This window comes from Cherax quadricarinatus, chromosome 37 (genome assembly GCF_038502225.1).
Source record: "Cherax quadricarinatus isolate ZL_2023a chromosome 37, ASM3850222v1, whole genome shotgun sequence".
Lineage (NCBI taxonomy): Eukaryota > Metazoa > Arthropoda > Malacostraca > Decapoda > Parastacidae > Cherax > Cherax quadricarinatus.
The window spans coordinates 2184271-2205502 of record NC_091328.1 but is presented as its reverse complement, the minus strand read 5'-3'; the positions used below and the strand labels follow the sequence as shown (position 1 = coordinate 2205502).

The window sequence follows — 21232 nt, the reverse complement described above, 5'->3', positions numbered from 1 at the left end:
GCTGCTGGGACTACCTTATCATCCCTCCTGAGGGCTGCTGGGACTACCTTATCATCCCTCCTGACGGCTGCTGGGACTACCTTATCATCCCTCCTGACGGCTGCTGGGACTACCTTATCATCCCTCCTGACGGCTGCTGGGACTACCTTATCATCCCTCCTGAGGGCTGCTGGGACTACCTTATCATCCCTCCTGAGGACTGCGGCTGCTGCTGGGACTACCTTATCATCCCTCCTGAGGGCTGCTGGGACTACCTTATCATCCCTCCTGAGGACTGCTGGGACTACCTTATCATCCCTCCTGACGGCTGCTGGGACTACCTTATCATCCCTCCTGACGGCTGCTGGGACTACCTTATCATCCCTCCTGAGGGCTGCTGGGACTACCTTATCATCCCTCCTGAGGACTGCTGGGACTACCTTATCATCCCTCCTGCTGCTGGGACTACCTTATCATCCCTCCTGACGGCTGCTGGGACTACCTTATCATCCCTCCTCTGCCTCCTTATCATCCCTCCTGACGGCTGCTGGGACTACCTTATCATCCCTCCTGACGGCTGCTGGGACTACCTTATCATCCCTCCTGACGGCTGCTGGGACTACCTTATCATCCCTCCTGAGGGCTGCTGGGACTACCTTATCATCCCTCCTGAGGGCTGCTGGGACTACCTTATCATCCCTCCTGACGGCTGCTGGGACTACCTTATCATCCCTCCTGACGGCTGCTGGGACTACCTTATCATCCCTCCTGACGGCTGCTGGGACTACCTTATCATCCCTCCTGACGGCTGCTGGGACTACCTTATCATCCCTCCTGAGGGCTGCTGGGACTACCTTATCATCCCTCCTGACGGCTGCTGGGACTACCTTATCATCCCTCCTGAGGGCTGCTGGGACTACCTTATCATCCCTCCTGACGGCTGCTGGGACTACCTTATCATCCCTCCTGAGGACTGCTGGGACTACCTTATCATCCCTCCTGAGGACTGCTGGGACTACCTTATCATCCCTCCTGAGGCTGCTGGGACTACCTTATCATCCCTCCTGAGGACTGCTGGGACTACCTTATCATCCCTCCTGAGGGCTGCTGGGACTACCTTATCATCCCTCCTGAGGCTGCTGGGACTACCTTATCATCCCTCCTGACGGCTGCTGGGACTACCTTATCATCCCTCCTGACGGACTGCTGGGACTACCTTATCATCCCTCCTGAGGGCTGCTGGGACTACCTTATCATCCCTCCTGACGGCTGCTGGGACTACCTTATCATCCCTCCTGAGGACTGCTGGGACTACCTTATCATCCCTCCTGACGGCTGCTGGGACTACCTTATCATCCCTCCTGAGGGCTGCTGGGACTACCTTATCATCCCTCCTGACGGCTGCTGGGACTACCTTATCATCCCTCCTGAGGGCTGCTGGGACTACCTTATCATCCCTCCTGAGGGCTGCTGGGACTACCTTATCATCCCTCCTGAGGGCTGCTGGGACTACCTTATCATCCCTCCTGAGGACTGCTGGGACTACCTTATCATCCCTCCTGAGGACTGCTGGGACTACCTTATCATCCCTCCTGACGGCTGCTGGGACTACCTTATCATCCCTCCTGAGGGCTGCTGGGACTACCTTATCATCCCTCCTGAGGACTGCTGGGACTACCTTATCATCCCTCCTGACGGCTGCTGGGACTACCTTATCATCCCTCCTGACGGCTGCTGGGACTACCTTATCATCCCTCCTGAGGACTGCTGGGACTACCTTATCATCCCTCCTGAGGACTGCTGGGACTACCTTATCATCCCTCCTGAGGACTGCTGGGACTACCTTATCATCCCTCCTGAGGACTGCTGGGACTACCTTATCATCCCTCCTGACGGCTGCTGGGACTACCTTATCATCCCTCCTGACGGCTGCTGGGACTACCTTATCATCCCTCCTGACGGCTGCTGGGACTACCTTATCATCCCTCCTGAGGACTGCTGGGACTACCTTATCATCCCTCCTGAGGGCTGCTGGGACTACCTTATCATCCCTCCTGAGGCATGCTGGGACTACCTTATCATCCCTCCTGAGGGCTGCTGGGACTACCTTATCATCCCTCCTGAGGACTGCTGGGACTACCTTATCATCCCTCCTGAGGACTGCTGGGACTACCTTATCATCCCTCCTGAGGGCTGCTGGGACTACCTTATCATCCCTCCTGAGGACTGCTGGGACTACCTTATCATCCCTCCTGAGGGCTGCTGGGACTACCTTATCATCCCTCCTGACGGCTGCTGGGACTACCTTATCATCCCTCCTGAGGGCTGCTGGGACTACCTTATCATCCCTCCTGACGGCTGCTGGGACTACCTTATCATCCCTCCTGAGGACTGCTGGGACTACCTTATCATCCCTCCTGACGGCTGCTGGGACTACCTTATCATCCCTCCTGACGGCTGCTGGGACTACCTTATCATCCCTCCTGAGGGCTGCTGGGACTACCTTATCATCCCTCCTGACGGCTGCTGGGACTACCTTATCATCCCTCCTGAGGACTGCTGGGACTACCTTATCATCCCTCCTGAGGACTGCTGGGACTACCTTATCATCCCTCCTGAGGACTGCTGGGACTACCTTATCATCCCTCCTGAGGACTGCTGGGACTACCTTATCATCCCTCCTGACGGCTGCTGGGACTACCTTATTATCCCTCCTGACGGCTGCTGGGACTACCTTATCATCCCTCCTGACGGCTGCTGGGACTACCTTATCATCCCTCCTGAGGACTGCTGGGACTACCTTATCATCCCTCCTGAGGGCTGCTGGGACTACCTTATCATCCCTCCTGAGGGCTGCTGGGACTACCTTATCATCCCTCCTGAGGGCTGCTGGGACTACCTTATCATCCCTCCTGAGGGCTGCTGGGACTACCTTATCATCCCTCCTGAGGACTGCTGGGACTACCTTATCATCCCTCCTGAGGACTGCTGGGACTACCTTATCATCCCTCCTGACGGCTGCTGGGACTACCTTATCATCCCTCCTGAGGGGTGCTTGGACTACCTTATCATCCCTCCTGAGGGCTGCTGGGACTACCTTATCATCCCTCCTGAGGGCTGCTGGGACTACCTTATCATCCCTCCTGACGGCTGCTGGGACTACCTTATCATCCCTCCTGAGGACTGCTGGGACTACCTTATCATCCCTCCTGAGGACTGCTGGGACTACCTTATCATCCCTCCTGAGGACTGCTGGGACTACCTTATCATCCCTCCTGAGGACTACCTTATCATCCCTCCTGACGGCTTCTGGGACTACCTTATCATCCCTCCTGAGGGCTGCTGGGACTACCTTATCATCCCTCCTGACGGCTGCTGGGACTACCTTATCATCCCTCCTGACGGCTGCTGGGACTACCTTATCATCCCTCCTGAGGGCTGCTGGGACTACCTTATCATCCCTCCTGAGGACTGCTGGGACTACCTTATCATCCCTCCTGAGGACTGCTGGGACTACCTTATCATCCCTCCTGAGGACTGCTGGGACTACCTTATCATCCCTCCTGACGGCTGCTGGGACTACCTTATCATCCCTCCTGAGGGCTGCTGGGACTACCTTATCATCCCTCCTGACGGCTGCTGGGACTACCTTATCATCCCTCCTGAGGGCTGCTGGGACTACCTTATCATCCCTCCTGACGGCTGCTGGGACTACCTTATCATCCCTCCTGAGGACTGCTGGGACTACCTTATCATCCCTCCTGAGGACTGCTGGGACTACCTTATCATCCCTCCTGAGGACTGCTGGGACTACCTTATCATCCCTCCTGAGGACTGCTGGGACTACCTTATCATCCCTCCTGAGGGCTGCTGGGACTACCTTATCATCCCTCCTGAGGACTGCTGGGACTACCTTATCATCCCTCCTGAGGGCTGCTGGGACTACCTTATCATCCCTCCTGACGGCTGCTGGGACTACCTTATCATCCCTCCTGAGGGCTGCTGGGACTACCTTATCATCCCTCCTGACGGCTGCTGGGACTACCTTATCATCCCTCCTGAGGACTGCTGGGACTACCTTATCATCCCTCCTGACGGCTGCTGGGACTACCTTATCATCCCTCCTGAGGACTGCTGGGACTACCTTATCATCCCTCCTGACGGCTGCTGGGACTACCTTATCATCCCTCCTGAGGGCTGCTGGGACTACCTTATCATCCCTCCTGAGGGCTGCTGGGACTTCCTTATCATCCCTCCTGAGGGCTGCTGGGACTACCTTATCATCCCTCCTGAGGGCTGCTGGGACTACCTTATCATCCCTCCTGAGGGCTGCTGGGACTACCTTATCATCCCTCCTGAGGACTGCTGGGACTACCTTATCATCCCTCCTGAGGACTGCTGGGACTACCTTATCATCCCTCCTGAGGACTGCTGGGACTACCTTATCATCCCTCCTGACGGCTGCTGGGACTACCTTATCATCCCTCCTGAGGGCTGCTGGGACTACCTTATCATCCCTCCTGAGGGCTGCTGGGACTACCTTATCATCCCTCCTGAGGGCTGCTGGGACTACCTTATCATCCCTCCTGACGGCTGCTGGGACTACCTTATCATCCCTCCTGAGGACTGCTGGGACTACCTTATCATCCCTCCTGAGGACTGCTGGGACTACCTTATCATCCCTCCTGAGGACTGCTGGGACTACCTTATCATCCCTCCTGAGGACTGCTGGGACTACCTTATCATCCCTCCTGACGGCTGCTGGGACTACCTTATCATCCCTCCTGAGGGCTGCTGGGACTACCTTATCATCCCTCCTGACGGCTGCTGGGACTACCTTATCATCCCTCCTGAGGGCTGCTGGGACTACCTTATCATCCCTCCTGAGGGCTGCTGGGACTACCTTATCATCCCTCCTGAGGACTGCTGGGACTACCTTATCATCCCTCCTGAGGACTGCTGGGACTACCTTATCATCCCTCCTGAGGACTGCTGGGACTACCTTATCATCCCTCCTGAGGGCTGCTGGGACTACCTTATCATCCCTCCTGAGGACTGCTGGGACTACCTTATCATCCCTCCTGAGGGCTGCTGGGACTACCTTATCATCCCTCCTGACGGCTGCTGGGACTACCTTATCATCCCTCCTGAGGGCTGCTGGGACTACCTTATCATCCCTCCTGACGGCTGCTGGGACTACCTTATCATCCCTCCTGAGGACTGCTGGGACTACCTTATCATCCCTCCTGAGGACTGCTGGGACTACCTTATCATCCCTCCTGAGGACTGCTGGGACTACCTTATCATCCCTCCTGAGGACTGCTGGGCTACCTTATCATCCCTCCTGACGGCTGCTGGGACTACCTTATCATCCCTCCTGAGGACTGCTGGGACTACCTTATCATCCCTCCTGAGGACTGCTGGGACTACCTTATCATCCCTCCTGACGGCTGCTGGGACTACCTTATCATCCCTCATGAGGGCTGCTGGGACTACCTTATCATCCCTCCTGACGGCTGCTGGGACTACCTTATCATCCCTCCTGAGGGCTGCTGGGACTACCTTATCATCCCTCCTGAGGGCTGCTGGGACTACCTTATCATCCCTCCTGAGGGCTGCTGGGACTACCTTATCATCCCTCCTGAGGGCTGCTGGGACTACCTTATCATCCCTCCTGAGGGCTGCTGGGACTACCTTATCATCCCTCCTGAGGACTGCTGGGACTACCTTATCATCCCTCCTGAGGACTGCTGGGACTACCTTATCATCCCTCCTGAGGACTGCTGGGACTACCTTATCATCCCTCCTGAGGACTGCTGGGACTACCTTATCATCCCTCCTGAGGGCTGCTGGGACTACCTTATCATCCCTCCTGAGGGCTGCTGGGACTACCTTATCATCCCTCCTGAGGGCTGCTGGGACTACCTTATCATCCCTCCTGAGGGCTGCTGGGACTACCTTATCATCCCTCCTGACGGCTGCTGGGACTACCTTATCATCCCTCCTGAGGACTGCTGGGACTACCTTATCATCCCTCCTGAGGGCTGCTGGGACTACCTTATCATCCCTCCTGACGGCTGCTGGGACTACCTTATCATCCCTCCTGAGGGCTGCTGGGACTACCTTATCATCCCTCCTGACGGCTGCTGGGACTACCTTATCATCCCTCCTGAGGGCTGCTGGGACTACCTTATCATCCCTCCTGAGGGCTGCTGGGACTACCTTATCATCCCTCCTGAGGGCTGCTGGGACTACCTTATCATCCCTCCTGAGGGCTGCTGGGACTACCTTATCATCCCTCCTGAGGGCTGCTGGGACTACCTTATCATCCCTCCTGAGGACTGCTGGGACTACCTTATCATCCCTCCTGAGGGCTGCTGGGACTACCTTATCATCCCTCCTGACGGCTGCTGGGACTACCTTATCATCCCTCCTGAGGGCTGCTGGGACTACCTTATCATCCCTCCTGAGGACTGCTGGGACTACCTTATCATCCCTCCTGAGGGCTGCTGGGACTACCTTATCATCCCTCCTGACGGCTGCTGGGACTACCTTATCATCCCTCCTGAGGACTGCTGGGACTACCTTATCATCCCTCCTGAGGGCTGCTGGGACTACCTTATCATCCCTCCTGACGGCTGCTGGGACTACCTTATCATCCCTCCTGAGGGCTGCTGGGACTACCTTATCATCCCTCCTGAGGGCTGCTGGGACTACCTTATCATCCCTCCTGAGGACTGCTGGGACTACCTTATCATCCCTCCTGAGGGCTGCTGGGACTACCTTATCATCCCTCCTGAGGGCTGCTGGGACTACCTTATCATCCCTCCTGAGGCTGCTGGGACTACCTTATCATCCCTCCTGAGGGCTGCTGGGACTACCTTATCATCCCTCCTGACGGCTGCTGGGACTACCTTATCATCCCTCCTGAGGACTGCTGGGACTACCTTATCATCCCTCCTGACGGCTGCTGGGACTACCTTATCATCCCTCCTGAGGACTGCTGGGACTACCTTATCATCCCTCCTGACGGCTGCTGGGACTACCTTATCATCCCTCCTGAGGGCTGCTGGGACTACCTTATCATCCCTCCTGAGGGCTGCTGGGACTACCTTATCATCCCTCCTGAGGGCTGCTGGGACTACCTTATCATCCCTCCTGAGGGCTGCTGGGACTACCTTATCATCCCTCCTGAGGGCTGCTGGGACTACCTTATCATCCCTCCTGAGGGCTGCTGGGACTACCTTATCATCCCTCCTGAGGGCTGCTGGGACTACCTTATCATCCCTCCTGAGGACTGCTGGGACTACCTTATCATCCCTCCTGAGGACTGCTGGGACTACCTTATCATCCCTCCTGAGGGCTGCTGGGACTACCTTATCATCCCTCCTGAGGGCTGCTGGGACTACCTTATCATCCCTCCTGAGGGCTGCTGGGACTACCTTATCATCCCTCCTGAGGGCTGCTGGGACTACCTTATCATCCCTCCTGAGGGCTGCTGGGACTACCTTATCATCCCTCCTGAGGACTGCTGGGACTACCTTATCATCCCTCCTGAGGACTGCTGGGACTACCTTATCATCCCTCCTGAGGACTGCTGGGACTACCTTATCATCCCTCCTGAGGACTGCTGGGACTACCTTATCATCCCTCCTGACGGCTGCTGGGACTACCTTATCATCCCTCCTGAGGGCTGCTGGGACTACCTTATCATCCCTCCTGAGGGCTGCTGGGACTACCTTATCATCCCTCCTGACGGCTGCTGGGACTACCTTATCATCCCTCCTGAGGGCTGCTGGGACTACCTTATCATCCCTCCTGAGGACTGCTGGGACTACCTTATCATCCCTCCTGAGGACTGCTGGGACTACCTTATCATCCCTCCTGAGGACTGCTGGGACTACCTTATCATCCCTCCTGACGGCTGCTGGGACTACCTTATCATCCCTCCTGAGGGCTGCTGGGACTACCTTATCATCCCTCCTGACGGCTGCTGGGACTACCTTATCATCCCTCCTGAGGGCTGCTGGGACTACCTTATCATCCCTCCTGAGGGCTGCTGGGACTACCTTATCATCCCTCCTGAGGGCTGCTGGGACTACCTTATCATCCCTCCTGAGGACTGCTGGGACTACCTTATCATCCCTCCTGAGGACTGCTGGGACTACCTTATCATCCCTCCTGAGGACTGCTGGGACTACCTTATCATCCCTCCTGAGGGCTGCTGGGACTACCTTATCATCCCTCCTGAGGACTGCTGGGACTACCTTATCATCCCTCCTGAGGACTGCTGTGACTACCTTATCATCCCTCCTGAGGGCTGCTGGGACTACCTTATCATCCCTCCTGAGGACTGCTGGGACTACCTTATCATCCCTCCTGAGGACTGCTGGGACTACCTTATCATCCCTCCTGACGGCTGCTGGGACTACCTTATCATCCCTCATGAGGGCTGCTGGGACTACCTTATCATCCCTCCTGACGGCTGCTGGGACTACCTTATCATCCCTCCTGACGGACTGCTGGGACTACCTTATCCTCCCTCCTGAGGGCTGCTGGGACGACCTTATCATCCCTCCTGAGGGCTGCTGGGACTACCTTATCATCCCTCCTGAGGGCTGCTGGGACTACCTTATCATCCCTCCTGAGGGCTGCTGGGACTACCTTATCATCCCTCCTGAGGACTGCTGGGACTACCTTATCATCCCTCCTGAGGACTGCTGGGACTACCTTATCGTCCCTCCTGAGGACTGCTGGGACTATCTTATCATCCCTCCTGAGGACTGCTGGGACTACCTTATCATCCCTCCTGAGGACTGCTGGGACTACCTTATCATCCCTCCTGACGGCTGCTGGGACTACCTTATCATCCCTCCTGAGGGCTGCTGGGACTACCTTATCATCCCTCCTGAGGGCTGCTGGGACTACCTTATCATCCCTCCTGACGGCTGCTGGGACTACCTTATCATCCCTCCTGAGGACTGCTGGGACTACCTTATCATCCCTCCTGAGGGCTGCTGGGACTACCTTATCATCCCTCCTGACGGCTGCTGGGACTACCTTATCATCCCTCCTGAGGGCTGCTGGGACTACCTTATCATCCCTCCTGAGGACTGCTGGGACTACCTTATCATCCCTCCTGAGGACTGCTGGGACTACCTTATCATCCCTCCTGAGGACTGCTGGGACTACCTTATCATCCCTCCTGACGGCTGCTGGGACTACCTTATCATCCCTCCTGAGGGCTGCTGGGACTACCTTATCATCCCTCCTGAGGGCTGCTGGGACTACCTTATCATCCCTCCTGAGGGCTGCTGGGACTACCTTATCATCCCTCCTGACGGCTGCTGGGACTACCTTATCATCCCTCCTGAGGACTGCTGGGACTACCTTATCATCCCTCCTGAGGACTGCTGGGACTACCTTATCATCCCTCCTGAGGACTGCTGGGACTACCTTATCATCCCTCCTGAGGACTGCTGGGACTACCTTATCATCCCTCCTGAGGGCTGCTGGGACTACCTTATCATCCCTCCTGAGGACTGCTGGGACTACCTTATCATCCCTCCTGAGGGCTGCTGGGACTACCTTATCATCCCTCCTGACGGCTGCTGGGACTACCTTATCATCCCTCCTGAGGGCTGCTGGGACTACCTTATCATCCCTCCTGACGGCTGCTGGGACTACCTTATCATCCCTCCTGAGGACTGCTGGGACTACCTTATCATCCCTCCTGACGGCTGCTGGGACTACCTTATCATCCCTCCTGAGGACTGCTGGGACTACCTTATCATCCCTCCTGACGGCTGCTGGGACTACCTTATCATCCCTCCTGAGGGCTGCTGGGACTACCTTATCATCCCTCCTGAGGGCTGCTGGGACTTCCTTATCATCCCTCCTGAGGGCTGCTGGGACTACCTTATCATCCCTCCTGAGGGCTGCTGGGACTACCTTATCATCCCTCCTGAGGGCTGCTGGGACTACCTTATCATCCCTCCTGAGGACTGCTGGGACTACCTTATCATCCCTCCTGAGGACTGCTGGGACTACCTTATCATCCCTCCTGAGGACTGCTGGGACTACCTTATCATCCCTCCTGAGGACTGCTGGGACTACCTTATCATCCCTCCTGAGGGCTGCTGGGACTACCTTATCATCCCTCCTGAGGGCTGCTGGGACTACCTTATCATCCCTCCTGAGGGCTGCTGGGACTACCTTATCATCCCTCCTGACGGCTGCTGGGACTACCTTATCATCCCTCCTGAGGACTGCTGGGACTACCTTATCATCCCTCCTGAGGACTGCTGGGACTACCTTATCATCCCTCCTGAGGACTGCTGGGACTACCTTATCATCCCTCCTGAGGACTGCTGGGACTACCTTATCATCCCTCCTGACGGCTGCTGGGACTACCTTATCATCCCTCCTGAGGGCTGCTGGGACTACCTTATCATCCCTCCTGACGGCTGCTGGGACTACCTTATCATCCCTCCTGAGGGCTGCTGGGACTACCTTATCACTGAGGGCTGCTGGGACTACCTTCTCATCCCTCCTGCGGGCTGCTGGGACTACCTTATCCTCCCTCCTGAGGACTGCTGGGACTACCTTATCATCCCTCCTGAGGACTGCTGGGACTACCTTATCATCCCTCCTGAGGACTGCTGGGACTACCTTATCATCCCTCCTGAGGGCTGCTGGGACTACCTTATCATCCCTCCTGAGGACTGCTGGGACTACCTTATCATCCCTCCTGAGGGCTGCTGGGACTACCTTATCATCCCTCCTGACGGCTGCTGGGACTACCTTATCATCCCTCCTGAGGGCTGCTGGGACTACCTTATCATCCCTCCTGACGGCTGCTGGGACTACCTTATCATCCCTCCTGAGGACTGCTGGGACTACCTTATCATCCCTCCTGAGGACTGCTGGGACTACCTTATCATCCCTCCTGAGGACTGCTGGGACTACCTTATCATCCCTTCTGAGGACTGCTGTGACTACCTTATCATCCCTCCTGAGGGCTGCTGGGACTACCTTATCATCCCTCCTGAGGACTGCTGGGACTACCTTATCATCCCTCCTGAGGACTGCTGGGACTACCTTATCATCCCTCCTGACGGCTGCTGGGACTACCTTATCATCCCTCATGAGGGCTGCTGGGACTACCTTATCATCCCTCCTGACGGCTGCTGGGACTACCTTATCATCCCTCCTGAGGACTGCTGGGACTACCTTATCATCCCTCCTGAGGGCTGCTGGGACTACCTTTTCATCCCTCCTGAGGGCTGCTGGGACTACCTTATCATCCCTCCTGAGGGCTGCTGGGACTACCTTATCATCCCTCCTGAGGGCTGCTGGGACTACCTTATCATCCCTCCTGAGGACTGCTGGGACTACCTTATCATCCCTCCTGAGGACTGCTGGGACTACCTTATCGTCCCTCCTGAGGACTGCTGGGACTACCTTATCATCCCTCCTGAGGACTGCTGGGACTACCTTATCATCCCTCCTGAGGACTGCTGGGACTACCTTATCATCCCTCCTGACGGCTGCTGGGACTACCTTATCATCCCTCCTGAGGGCTGCTGGGACTACCTTATCATCCCTCCTGAGGGCTGCTGGGACTACCTTATCATCCCTCCTGACGGCTGCTGGGACTACCTTATCATCCCTCCTGAGGACTGCTGGGACTACCTTATCATCCCTCCTGAGGGCTGCTGGGACTACCTTATCATCCCTCCTGACGGCTGCTGGGACTACCTTATCATCCCTCCTGAGGGCTGCTGGGACTACCTTATCATCCCTCCTGACGGCTGCTGGGACTACCTTATCATCCCTCCTGAGGGCTGCTGGGACTACCTTATCATCCCTCCTGAGGGCTGCTGGGACTACCTTATCATCCCTCCTGAGGACTGCTGGGACTACCTTATCATCCCTCCTGACGGCTGCTGGGACTACCTTATCATCCCTCCTGAGGGCTGCTGGGACTACCTTATCATCCCTCTTGAGGACTGCTGGGACTACCTTATCATCCCTCATGAGGGCTGCTGGGACTACCTTATCATCCCTCCTGACGGCTGCTGGGACTACCTTATCATCCCTCCTGAGGGCTGCTAGGACTACCTTATCATCCCTCCTGAGGACTGCTGGGACTACCTTATCATCCCTCCTGAGGGCTGCTGGGACTACCTTATCATCCCTCCTGACGGCTGCTGGGACTACCTTATCATCCCTCCTGAGGACTGCTGGGACTACCTTATCATCCCTCCTGAGGGCTGCTGGGACTACCTTATCATCCCTCCTGACGGCTGCTGGGACTACCTTATCATCCCTCCTGAGGGCTGCTGGGACTACCTTATCATCCCTCCTGAGGGCTGCTGGGACTACCTTATCATCCCTCCTGAGGACTGCTGGGACTACCTTATCATCCCTCCTGAGGGCTGCTGGGACTACCTTATCATCCCTCCTGAGGGCTGCTGGGACTACCTTATCATCCCTCCTGAGGACTGCTGGGACTACCTTATCATCCCTCCTGAGGGCTGCTGGGACTACCTTATCATCCCTCCTGACGGCTGCTGGGACTACCTTATCATCCCTCCTGAGGGCTGCTGGGACTACCTTATCATCCCTCCTGAGGACTGCTGGGACTACCTTATCATCCCTCCTGAGGGCTGCTGGGACTACCTTATCATCCCTCCTGAGGGCTGCTGGGACTACCTTATCATCCCTCCTGAGGGCTGCTGGGACTACCTTATCATCCCTCCTGAGGACTGCTGGGACTACCTTATCATCCCTCCTGAGGGCTGCTGGGACTACCTTATCATCCCTCCTGACGGCTGCTGGGACTACCTTATCATCCCTCCTGAGGACTGCTGGGACTACCTTATCATCCCTCCTGAGGGCTGCTGGGACTACCTTATCATCCCTCCTGAGGGCTGCTGGGACTACCTTATCATCCCTCCTGACGGCTGCTGGGACTACCTTATCATCCCTCCTGAGGACTGCTGGGACTACCTTATCATCCCTCCTGAGGACTGCTGGGACTACCTTATCATCCCTCCTGAGCGCTGCTGGGACTACCTTATCATCCCTCCTGAGGGCTGCTGGGACTACCTTATCATCCCTCCTGAGGGCTGCTGGGACTACCTTATCATCCCTCCTGAGGGCTGCTGGAACTACCTTATCATCCGTCCTGAGGGCTGCTGGGACTACCTTATCAGCCCTCCTGAGGGCTGCTGGGACTACCTTATCAGCCCTCCTGAGGGCTGCTTCTTAAATGATAATTGGTGTTATCTCTTCTCATGGCAAGATTTTTGCAGGATTCTTCCCTGTTAGTGGATAGATTGTAGCAGGTATTAGTGGAGATATTGTAGCAGGTATTAGTGGGTAGAGTGTAGCAGGTATTAGTGGAGATATTGTAGCAGGTATTAGTGGATAGACTGTAGCAGGTATTAGTGGAGATATTGTAGCAGGTATTAGTGGATAGACTGTAGCAGGTATTAGTGGATAGAGTGTAGCAGGTATTAGTGGAGATATTGTAACAGGTGTTAGTGAATGGACTGTAGCAGGTGTTAGTGGATAGATTGCAACAGGTGTTAGTGGATAGATTGTAGCAGGTGTTAGTGGATAAACTGTAGCAGGTGTTAGTGGATAGACTGTAGCAGGTGTTAGTGGATAGACTGTAGCAGGTATTAGTGGATAGACTGTAGCAGGTGTTAGTGGATAGACTGTAGCAGGTGTTAGTGGATAGATTGCAACAGGTGTTAGTGGATAGACTGTAGCAGGTGTTAGTGGATAAACTGTAGCAGGTGTTAGTGGATAGACTGTAGCAGGTGTTACTGGATAGAGTGTAGCAGGTGTTAGTAGATGGAGTGTAGCAGGTGTTAGTGGATGGAGTGTAGCAGGTGTTAGTGGATGGAGTGTAGCAGGTGTTAGTTGATGGAGTGTAGCAGGTGTTAGTGGATAGACTGTAGCAGGTGTTAGTGAATGGAGTGTAGTAAGTGTTAGTATATGGAGTGTAGCAGGTGTTAGTGGATGGAGTGTAGCAGGTGTTAGTAGATGGAGTGTAGCAGGTGTTAGTGGATGGAGTGTAGCAGGTGTTAGTGGATAGACTGTAGCAGGTGTTAGTGGATGAAGTGTTGCAGGTATTAGTGGATGGAGTGCAGCAGGTGTTAGTAAATGGAGTGTAGCAGGTCTTAGTGGATGGAGTGTAGCAGGTGTTAGTGGATGGAGTGTAGCAGGTGTTGTGGATGGAGTGTAGCAGGTGTTAGTGGATGGAGTGTAGCAGGTGTTAGTGGATGGAGTGTAGCAGGTGTTAGTACATGGAGTGTAGCAGGTGTTAATAGATGGAGTGTAGCAGGTGTTAGTGGATGGAGTGTAGCAGGTGTTAGTGGATGGAGCGTAGCAGGTGTTAGTGGATGGAGTGTAGCAGGTGTTAGTGGATGGAGTGTAGCAGGTGTTAGTGGATGGAGTGTAGCAGGTGTTAGTGGATGGAGTGTAGCAGGTGTTAGTGGATGGAGTGCAGCAGGTGTTAGTGGATGGAGTGTAGCAGATGTTAGTGGATGGAGTGTAGCAGGTGTTAGTGGATGGAGTGTAGCAGGTGTTAGTGGATGGAGTGTAGCAGGTGTTAGTGGATGGAGTGTAGCAGGTGTTAGTGGATGGAGTGTAGCAGGTGTTAGGGGATGGAGTGTAGCAGGTGTTAGTGGATGGAGCGTAGCAGGTGTTAGTGGATGGAGTGTAGCAGGTGTTAGTGGATGGAGTGTAGCAGGTGTTAGTGGATGGAGTGTAGTAGGTGTTAGTGGATGGAGTGCAGCAGGTGTTAGTGGATGGAGTGTAGCAGGTGTTAGTGGATGGAGTGTAGCAGGTGTTAGTGGATGGAGTGTAGCAGGTGTTAGTGGATGGAGTGTAGCAGGTCTTAGTGGATGGAGTGTAGCAGGTCTTAGTGGATGGAGTGTAGCAGGTGTTAGTGGATGGAGTGTAGCAGGTCTTAGTGGATGGAGTGTAGCAGGTGTTAGTGGATGGAGTGTAGCAGGTGTTAGTGGATGGAGTGGAGCAGGTGTTAGTGGATGGAGTGTAGCAGGTGTTAGTGGATGGAGTGTAGCAGGTGTTAGTGGATGGAGTGTAGCAGGTGTTAGTGGATGGAGTGTAGCAGGTGTTAGTGGATGGAGTGTAGCAGGTGTTAGTGGATGGAGTGTAGCAGGTGTTAGTGGATGGAGTGTAGCAGGTGTTAGTGGATGGAGTGTAGCAGGTGTTAGTGGATGGAGTGTAGCAGGTGTTAGTGGATGGAGTGTAGCAGGTGTTAGTGGATGGAGTGTAGCAGGTGTTAGTGGATGGAGTGTAGCAGGTGTTAGTGGATGGAGTGTAGCAGGTGTTAGTGGATGGAGTGTAGCAGGTGTTATTGGATGGAGTGTAGCAGGTGTTAGTGGATGGAGTGTAGCAGGTGTTAGTGGATGGAGTGTCGCAGGTGTTAGTGGATGGAGTGTAGCAGGTGTTAGCGCTGTTGGAACCTTAGGTCAGCGTTACTCTTGGTGTACGTCTACATAACGCTCGTTAGTCTCATTTGTTTGATCAGTGAGTTTATATTCTTTTTCCTTTGTGTTCAGTTCATTTCTCTCTGTAAAATGTATGTCCCTGCCACTCTGAGAAGTGTCTGTTTCACCTGTCCTGTGAGGTATCAGTCCCTTCATCCCTAGGACGCATCTGTCCCTTCCAGTCTAAGTGCTATATTTCTCTCCCACACTAAGACGTATCTGTCTCTTCCAGTCTACGAGGTATATTTCTCTCCCACACTAAGACGCATCTGTCTCTTCCAGTCTACGAGGTATATTTCTCTCCCACACTAAGACGCATCTGTCTCTTCCAGTCTACGAGGTATATTTCTCTCCCACACTAAAACGCATCTGTCCCTTCCACTCTAAGAGGTATATTTCTCTCCCACACTAAGACGCATCAGTCCCTTCCAGTCTAAGAGGTATATTTCTCTCCCACACTAAGACGCATCTGTCCCTTCCACTCTAAGAGGTATATTTCTCTCCCACACTAAGACGCATCTGTCCCTTCCACTCTAAGAGGTATATTTCTCTCCCACACTAAGACGCATCAGTCCCTTCCAGTCTACGAGGTATATTTCTCTCCCACACTAAAACGCATCTGTCCCTTCCACTCTAAGAGGTATATTTCTCTCCCACACTAAGACGCATCTGTCCCTTCCAGTCTAAGTGCTATATTTCTCTCCCACACTAAGACGCATCTGTCCCTTCCAGTCTAAGAGGTATATTTCTCTCCCACACTGAGACACATCTGTCTCTTCCAGTCTAAGAGGTATATTTCTCTCCCACACTAAGACGCATCAGTCCCTTCCAGTCTAAGTGCTATATTTCTCTCCCACACTAAGACGCATCTGTCCCTTCCAGTCTAAGAGGTATATTTCTCTCCCACACTAAGACACATCTGTCTCTTCCAGTCTAAGAGGTATATTTCTCTCCCACACTAAGACGCATCTGTCCCTTCCAGTCTAAGAGGTATATTTCTCTCCCACACCAAGATGCATCTGTCCCTTCCAGTCTAAGAGGTATATCTCTCTCCCGCCCTAAGAGGTATCCTGTCCCTCCCACCCTAAGAATAACAGGAAACGCCATTGCTGAGGTGCTTTCTGTTATCTTATTTGCTTGGACGACCTCCTCCTCTCTTCCGCAACATTGCGAGCTCCTGATGATATGGTGAATGTAACACGAAAGACCTAAAGCTATTATTATTCAACTCCTCCCGTGGTTGTTGTGCACACACACACACACACGCACACACACACACACACACACACACACACACACCCACACACACACACACACACACACACAGAGATATATATATATATATATATATATATATATATATATATATATATATATATATATATATATATGTAAGGGCGTGAGTGTATGAGAATGCACTTGGTGTCGGTTGTGGTGAACAATAATGGTGAAGAAGTTGAGAATAGAGGCGACTTAAGGTTGAAGTTTATTCCGAGTTCCAGGAAGTTTCTGTCAAGTCGATTTCTTTTGTGAGTCTCTTAACTTGTGTCCTGTTAAGTTACAGTGAAGTCTGATGTCAGTGTGATGTATAGTGGTAAGTTACAGTGAAGTCTGATGTCAGTGTGATGTATAGTGGTAAGTTACAGTGAAGTCTGATGTCAGTGTGATGTATAGTGGTAAGTTACAGTGAAGTCTGATGTCAGTGTGATGTATAGTGGTAAGTTACAGTGAAGTCTGATGTCAGTGTGATGTATAGTGGTAAGTTAAAGTGAAGTCTGATGTCAGTGTGATGTATAGTGGTAAGTTACAGTGTTCTATACCTCCCATTATTCCCTTGTAACTCCCATTATTCCCTAGTAACTCCCATTATTCCCTAGTAACTCCCATTATTCCCTTGTTCTATACCTCCCATTGTTCTCCTGATCTATTCCTCCCATTATTCCCGTGTTCTATACCTCCCATTATTCCCTTGTTCTATACCTCCCATTATTCCCTTGTTCTATACCTCCCATTGTACTCCTGTTCTATACCTCCCATTATTCCCGTGTTCTATACCTCCCATTATTCATGTGTTCTATACCCCCATTATTCCCTTGTTCTATACCTCCCATTATTCCCTTGTTCTTACCTCCCATTGTTCTCCTGTTCTATACCTCCCATTATTCCCGTGTTCTATACCTCCCATTATTCCCTTGTTCTATACCTCCCATTATTCTCCTGTTCTATACCTACCATTATTCCCGTGTTCTTTACCTCCCATTATTGCCGTGTTCTATTCCTCCCATTATTGCCGTGTTCTATACCTCCCATTATTCCCTTGTTCTATACCTCCCAGTATTCCCTTGTTCTATACCTCCCATTATTCTCCTGTTCTATACCTCCCATTATTCTCCTGTTCTATGCCTCCCACTATTCTCCTGTTCTATACCTCCCATTATTGCCGTGTTCTATACCTCTCATTATTGCTGTGTTCAATACCTCCCATTATTCCCTTGTTCTATAGCTCCCATTATTCCCTTGTTCTATACCTCCCATTATTCCCCTGTTCTATACCTCCCATTATTCTCCTGTTCTATACCTTCCATTATTCTCCTGTTCTATACCTCCCATTATTCTCCTGTTCTATACTTCCCATTATTCTCCTGTTCTATACCTCCCATTATTCTCCTGTTCTATACCTCCCATTATTCTCCTGTTCTATACCTCCCATTATTCTCCTGTTCTATACCTCCCATTATTCTCCTGTTCTATACCTCCCATTATTCTCCTGTTCTATACCTCCAATTATTTCCGTGTTCTATACCACACATTATTCCCTTGTTCTATACCTCCTATTATTCCCTTGTTCAATACCTTCCATTATTCCCTTGTTCTACACCTCCCATTATTCTCCTGTTCTATACCTCCCATTATTCCTGTGTTCTATACCTCCCATTATTCCCTTGTTCTGTACCTCTCATTATTCCCTTGTTCTACACCTCCCATTATTCTCCTGTTCTATACCTCCCATTATTCCCGTGTTCGATACCTCCCATTATTCCCTTGTTCTATACCTCCCATTATTCCCGTGTTAAATACCTCCCATTATTACCGTGTTCTATACCTCCCATTATTGCCGTATTCTATACCTCCCATTATTCCCGTCTTCTATACCTCCCATTATTCCCGTGTTCTATACCTCCCATCATTCCCGTCTTCTATACCTCCCATTATTCCCGTGTTCTATGCCTTCCATTATTCTAATGTTCTATACCTCCCATTCTTCCCGTGTTCTATACCTCCCATTATTCACGTGTTCTATACCTCCCATTATTACCGTGTTCTATACCTCCCATTATTGCCGTGTTCTATACCTCCCATTATTCCCGTCTTCTATACCTCCCATTATTCCCGTGTTCTATACCTCCAATTATTCCCGTGTTCTATACCTCCCATTATTCCCGTGTTCTATACCTCCCATTATTCTACTGTTCTATACCTCCCATTATTCCCGTGTTCTATACCTCCCATTCTTCCCGTGTTCTATACCTCCCATTATTCCCGTGTTCTATACCTCCCATTATTCCCGTGTTCTATACCTCCCATTATTCTCCTGTTCTATACCTCCCATTATTACCGTGTTCTATACCTCCCATTATTCACGTGTTCTATGCCTCCTATTATTCACGTGTTCTACACCTCCCATTCCTCCTGTGTTCTATACCTCCCATTATTCACGTGTTCTACACCTCCCATTCTTCCCGTGTTCTATACCTCCCATTATTCACGTGTTCTATACCTCCCGTTATTCCCGTGTTCTATACCTCCCAGTCTTCCCTTGTTCTATACGTCCCATTATTCCCGTGTTAAATACCTCCCATTATTACCGTGTTCTATACCTCCCATTATTCCCGTGTTCTATACCTCCCAGTCTTCCCTTGTTCTATACCTCCCATTATTCCCGTGTTAAATACCTCCCATTATTACCGTGTTCTATACCTCCCATTATTCCCGTGTTCTATACCTCCCATTATTCCCGTGTTCTATACCTCCCAGTCTTCCCGTGTTCTATACCTCCCATTATTCCCGTGTTAAATACCTCCCATTATTACCGTGTTCTATACCTCCCAGTCTTCCCGTGTTCTATACCTCCCATTATTCCCGTGTTCTATACCTCCCATTATTCCCGTGTTCTATACCTCCCAGTCTTCCCGTGTTCTATACCTCCCATTATTCCCGTGTTAAATACCTCCCATTATTACCGTGTTCTATACCTCCCATTATTCCCGTGTTCTATACCTCCCATTATTCCCGTGTTCTATACCTCCCATTATTCCCGTGTTCTATACCTCGCATTCTTCCCGTGTTCTATACCTCCTATTATTCCCGTGTTCTATACCTCCCATTATTCACGTGCTCTATACCTCCCATTATTCTTCTGTTCTATACCTCCCATTATTACCGTGTTCTATACCTCCCATTATTCACTGTTCTATACCTCCCATTATTCACGTGTTCTACACCTCCCATTCCTCCCGTGTTCTGTACCTCCCGTTATTCCCGTGTTCTATACCTCCCAGTCTTACCTTGTTCTATAACTCCCATTATTCCCGTGTTCTATACCTCCCATTATTCCCGGGTTCTATACCTCCCATTATTCCCGTGTTCTATACCTCCCATTATTCCCGGGTTCTATACCTCCCATTATTCCCGTGTTCTATACCTCCCAGTCTTCCCGTGTTCTATACCTCCCATTATTCCCGTTTTCTATGGCCATCTTCGCTATCAACCACAAACTAAAGAAAACTCTGGGAAAAAATCCCATATACGACCTGTTTTTTGCTCAGTTTACAAGATAATGTAACAAATAAAGACCATATTGTTTTTTTAACAATTTTTTTTCATATTGTGAAAATTACCTGAGTTGTTTGACAATGTTGATGATGATCCCTCATAGTGAGTTGAGGAGTGAGTTGAGGAGTGAGTTGAGGAGTTGAGGAGTGAGTTGAGGAGTGAGTTGAGGAGTTGAGGAGTGAGTTGAATAGTGAGTTGAATAGTGAGTTGAAGAGTGAGTTGAACAGTGAGTTGAACAGTGAGTTGAAGAGTGAGTTGAGGAGTGAGTTGAAGAGTGAGTTGAAGAGTGAGTTTAAGAGTGAGTTGAAGAGTGAGTTGAAGAGTGAGTTGAAGAGTGAGTTGAATAGTGAGTTGAAGAGTGAGTTGAAGAGTGAGTTGAGGAGTGAGTTGAGGAGTTGAAGAATGAGTTGAATAGTGAGTTGAATAGTGAGTTGAAGAGTGAGTTGAACAGTGAGTTGAACAGTGAGTTGAAGAGTGAGTTGAGGAGTGAGTTGAAGAGTGAGTTGAAGAGTGAGTTTAAGAGTGAGTTGAAGAGTGAGTTGAAGAGTGAGTTGAAGAGTGAATTGAATAGTGAGTTGAAGAGTGAGTTGAAGAGTGAGTTGAGGAGTGAGTTGAGGAGTGAGTTGAAGAGTGAGTTGAATAGTGAGTTGAATAGTGAGTTGAAGAGTGAGTTGAAGAGTGAGTTGAGGAGTGAGTTGAAGAGTGAGTTGAATAGTGAGTTGAATAGTGAGTTGAAGAGTGAGTTGAAGAGTAAGTTGACGAGTGAGTTGAGAAGTGAGTTGAGGAGTGAGTTGAAGAGTGAGTTGAAGAGAGAGTTGAAGAGTGAGTTGAAGAGTGAGTTTAAGAGTGAGTTGAAGAGTGAGTTGAAGAGTGAGTTGAGGAGTGAGTTG

The 21232-nt window shown here is 51.6% G+C and overlaps 1 protein-coding gene across 1 annotated transcript in view; it reads left to right on the top strand.

Moving 5' to 3' along the window:
- LOC138853661 (probable inactive protein kinase DDB_G0270444) overlaps window positions 1-21232 on the top strand; it is a 30065-nt gene that overhangs the window by 8212 nt on the left and 621 nt on the right. Inside the window, exons 2-3 of the mRNA XM_070091708.1 lie at window positions 20514-20716; window positions 20758-21232. The exon at window positions 20758-21232 is cut by the window's right edge and continues 621 nt beyond it. Of these exons, the coding sequence (XP_069947809.1) occupies window positions 20514-20716; window positions 20758-21232 (678 nt within the window). The remainder of the gene's footprint in view (window positions 1-20513; window positions 20717-20757) is intronic.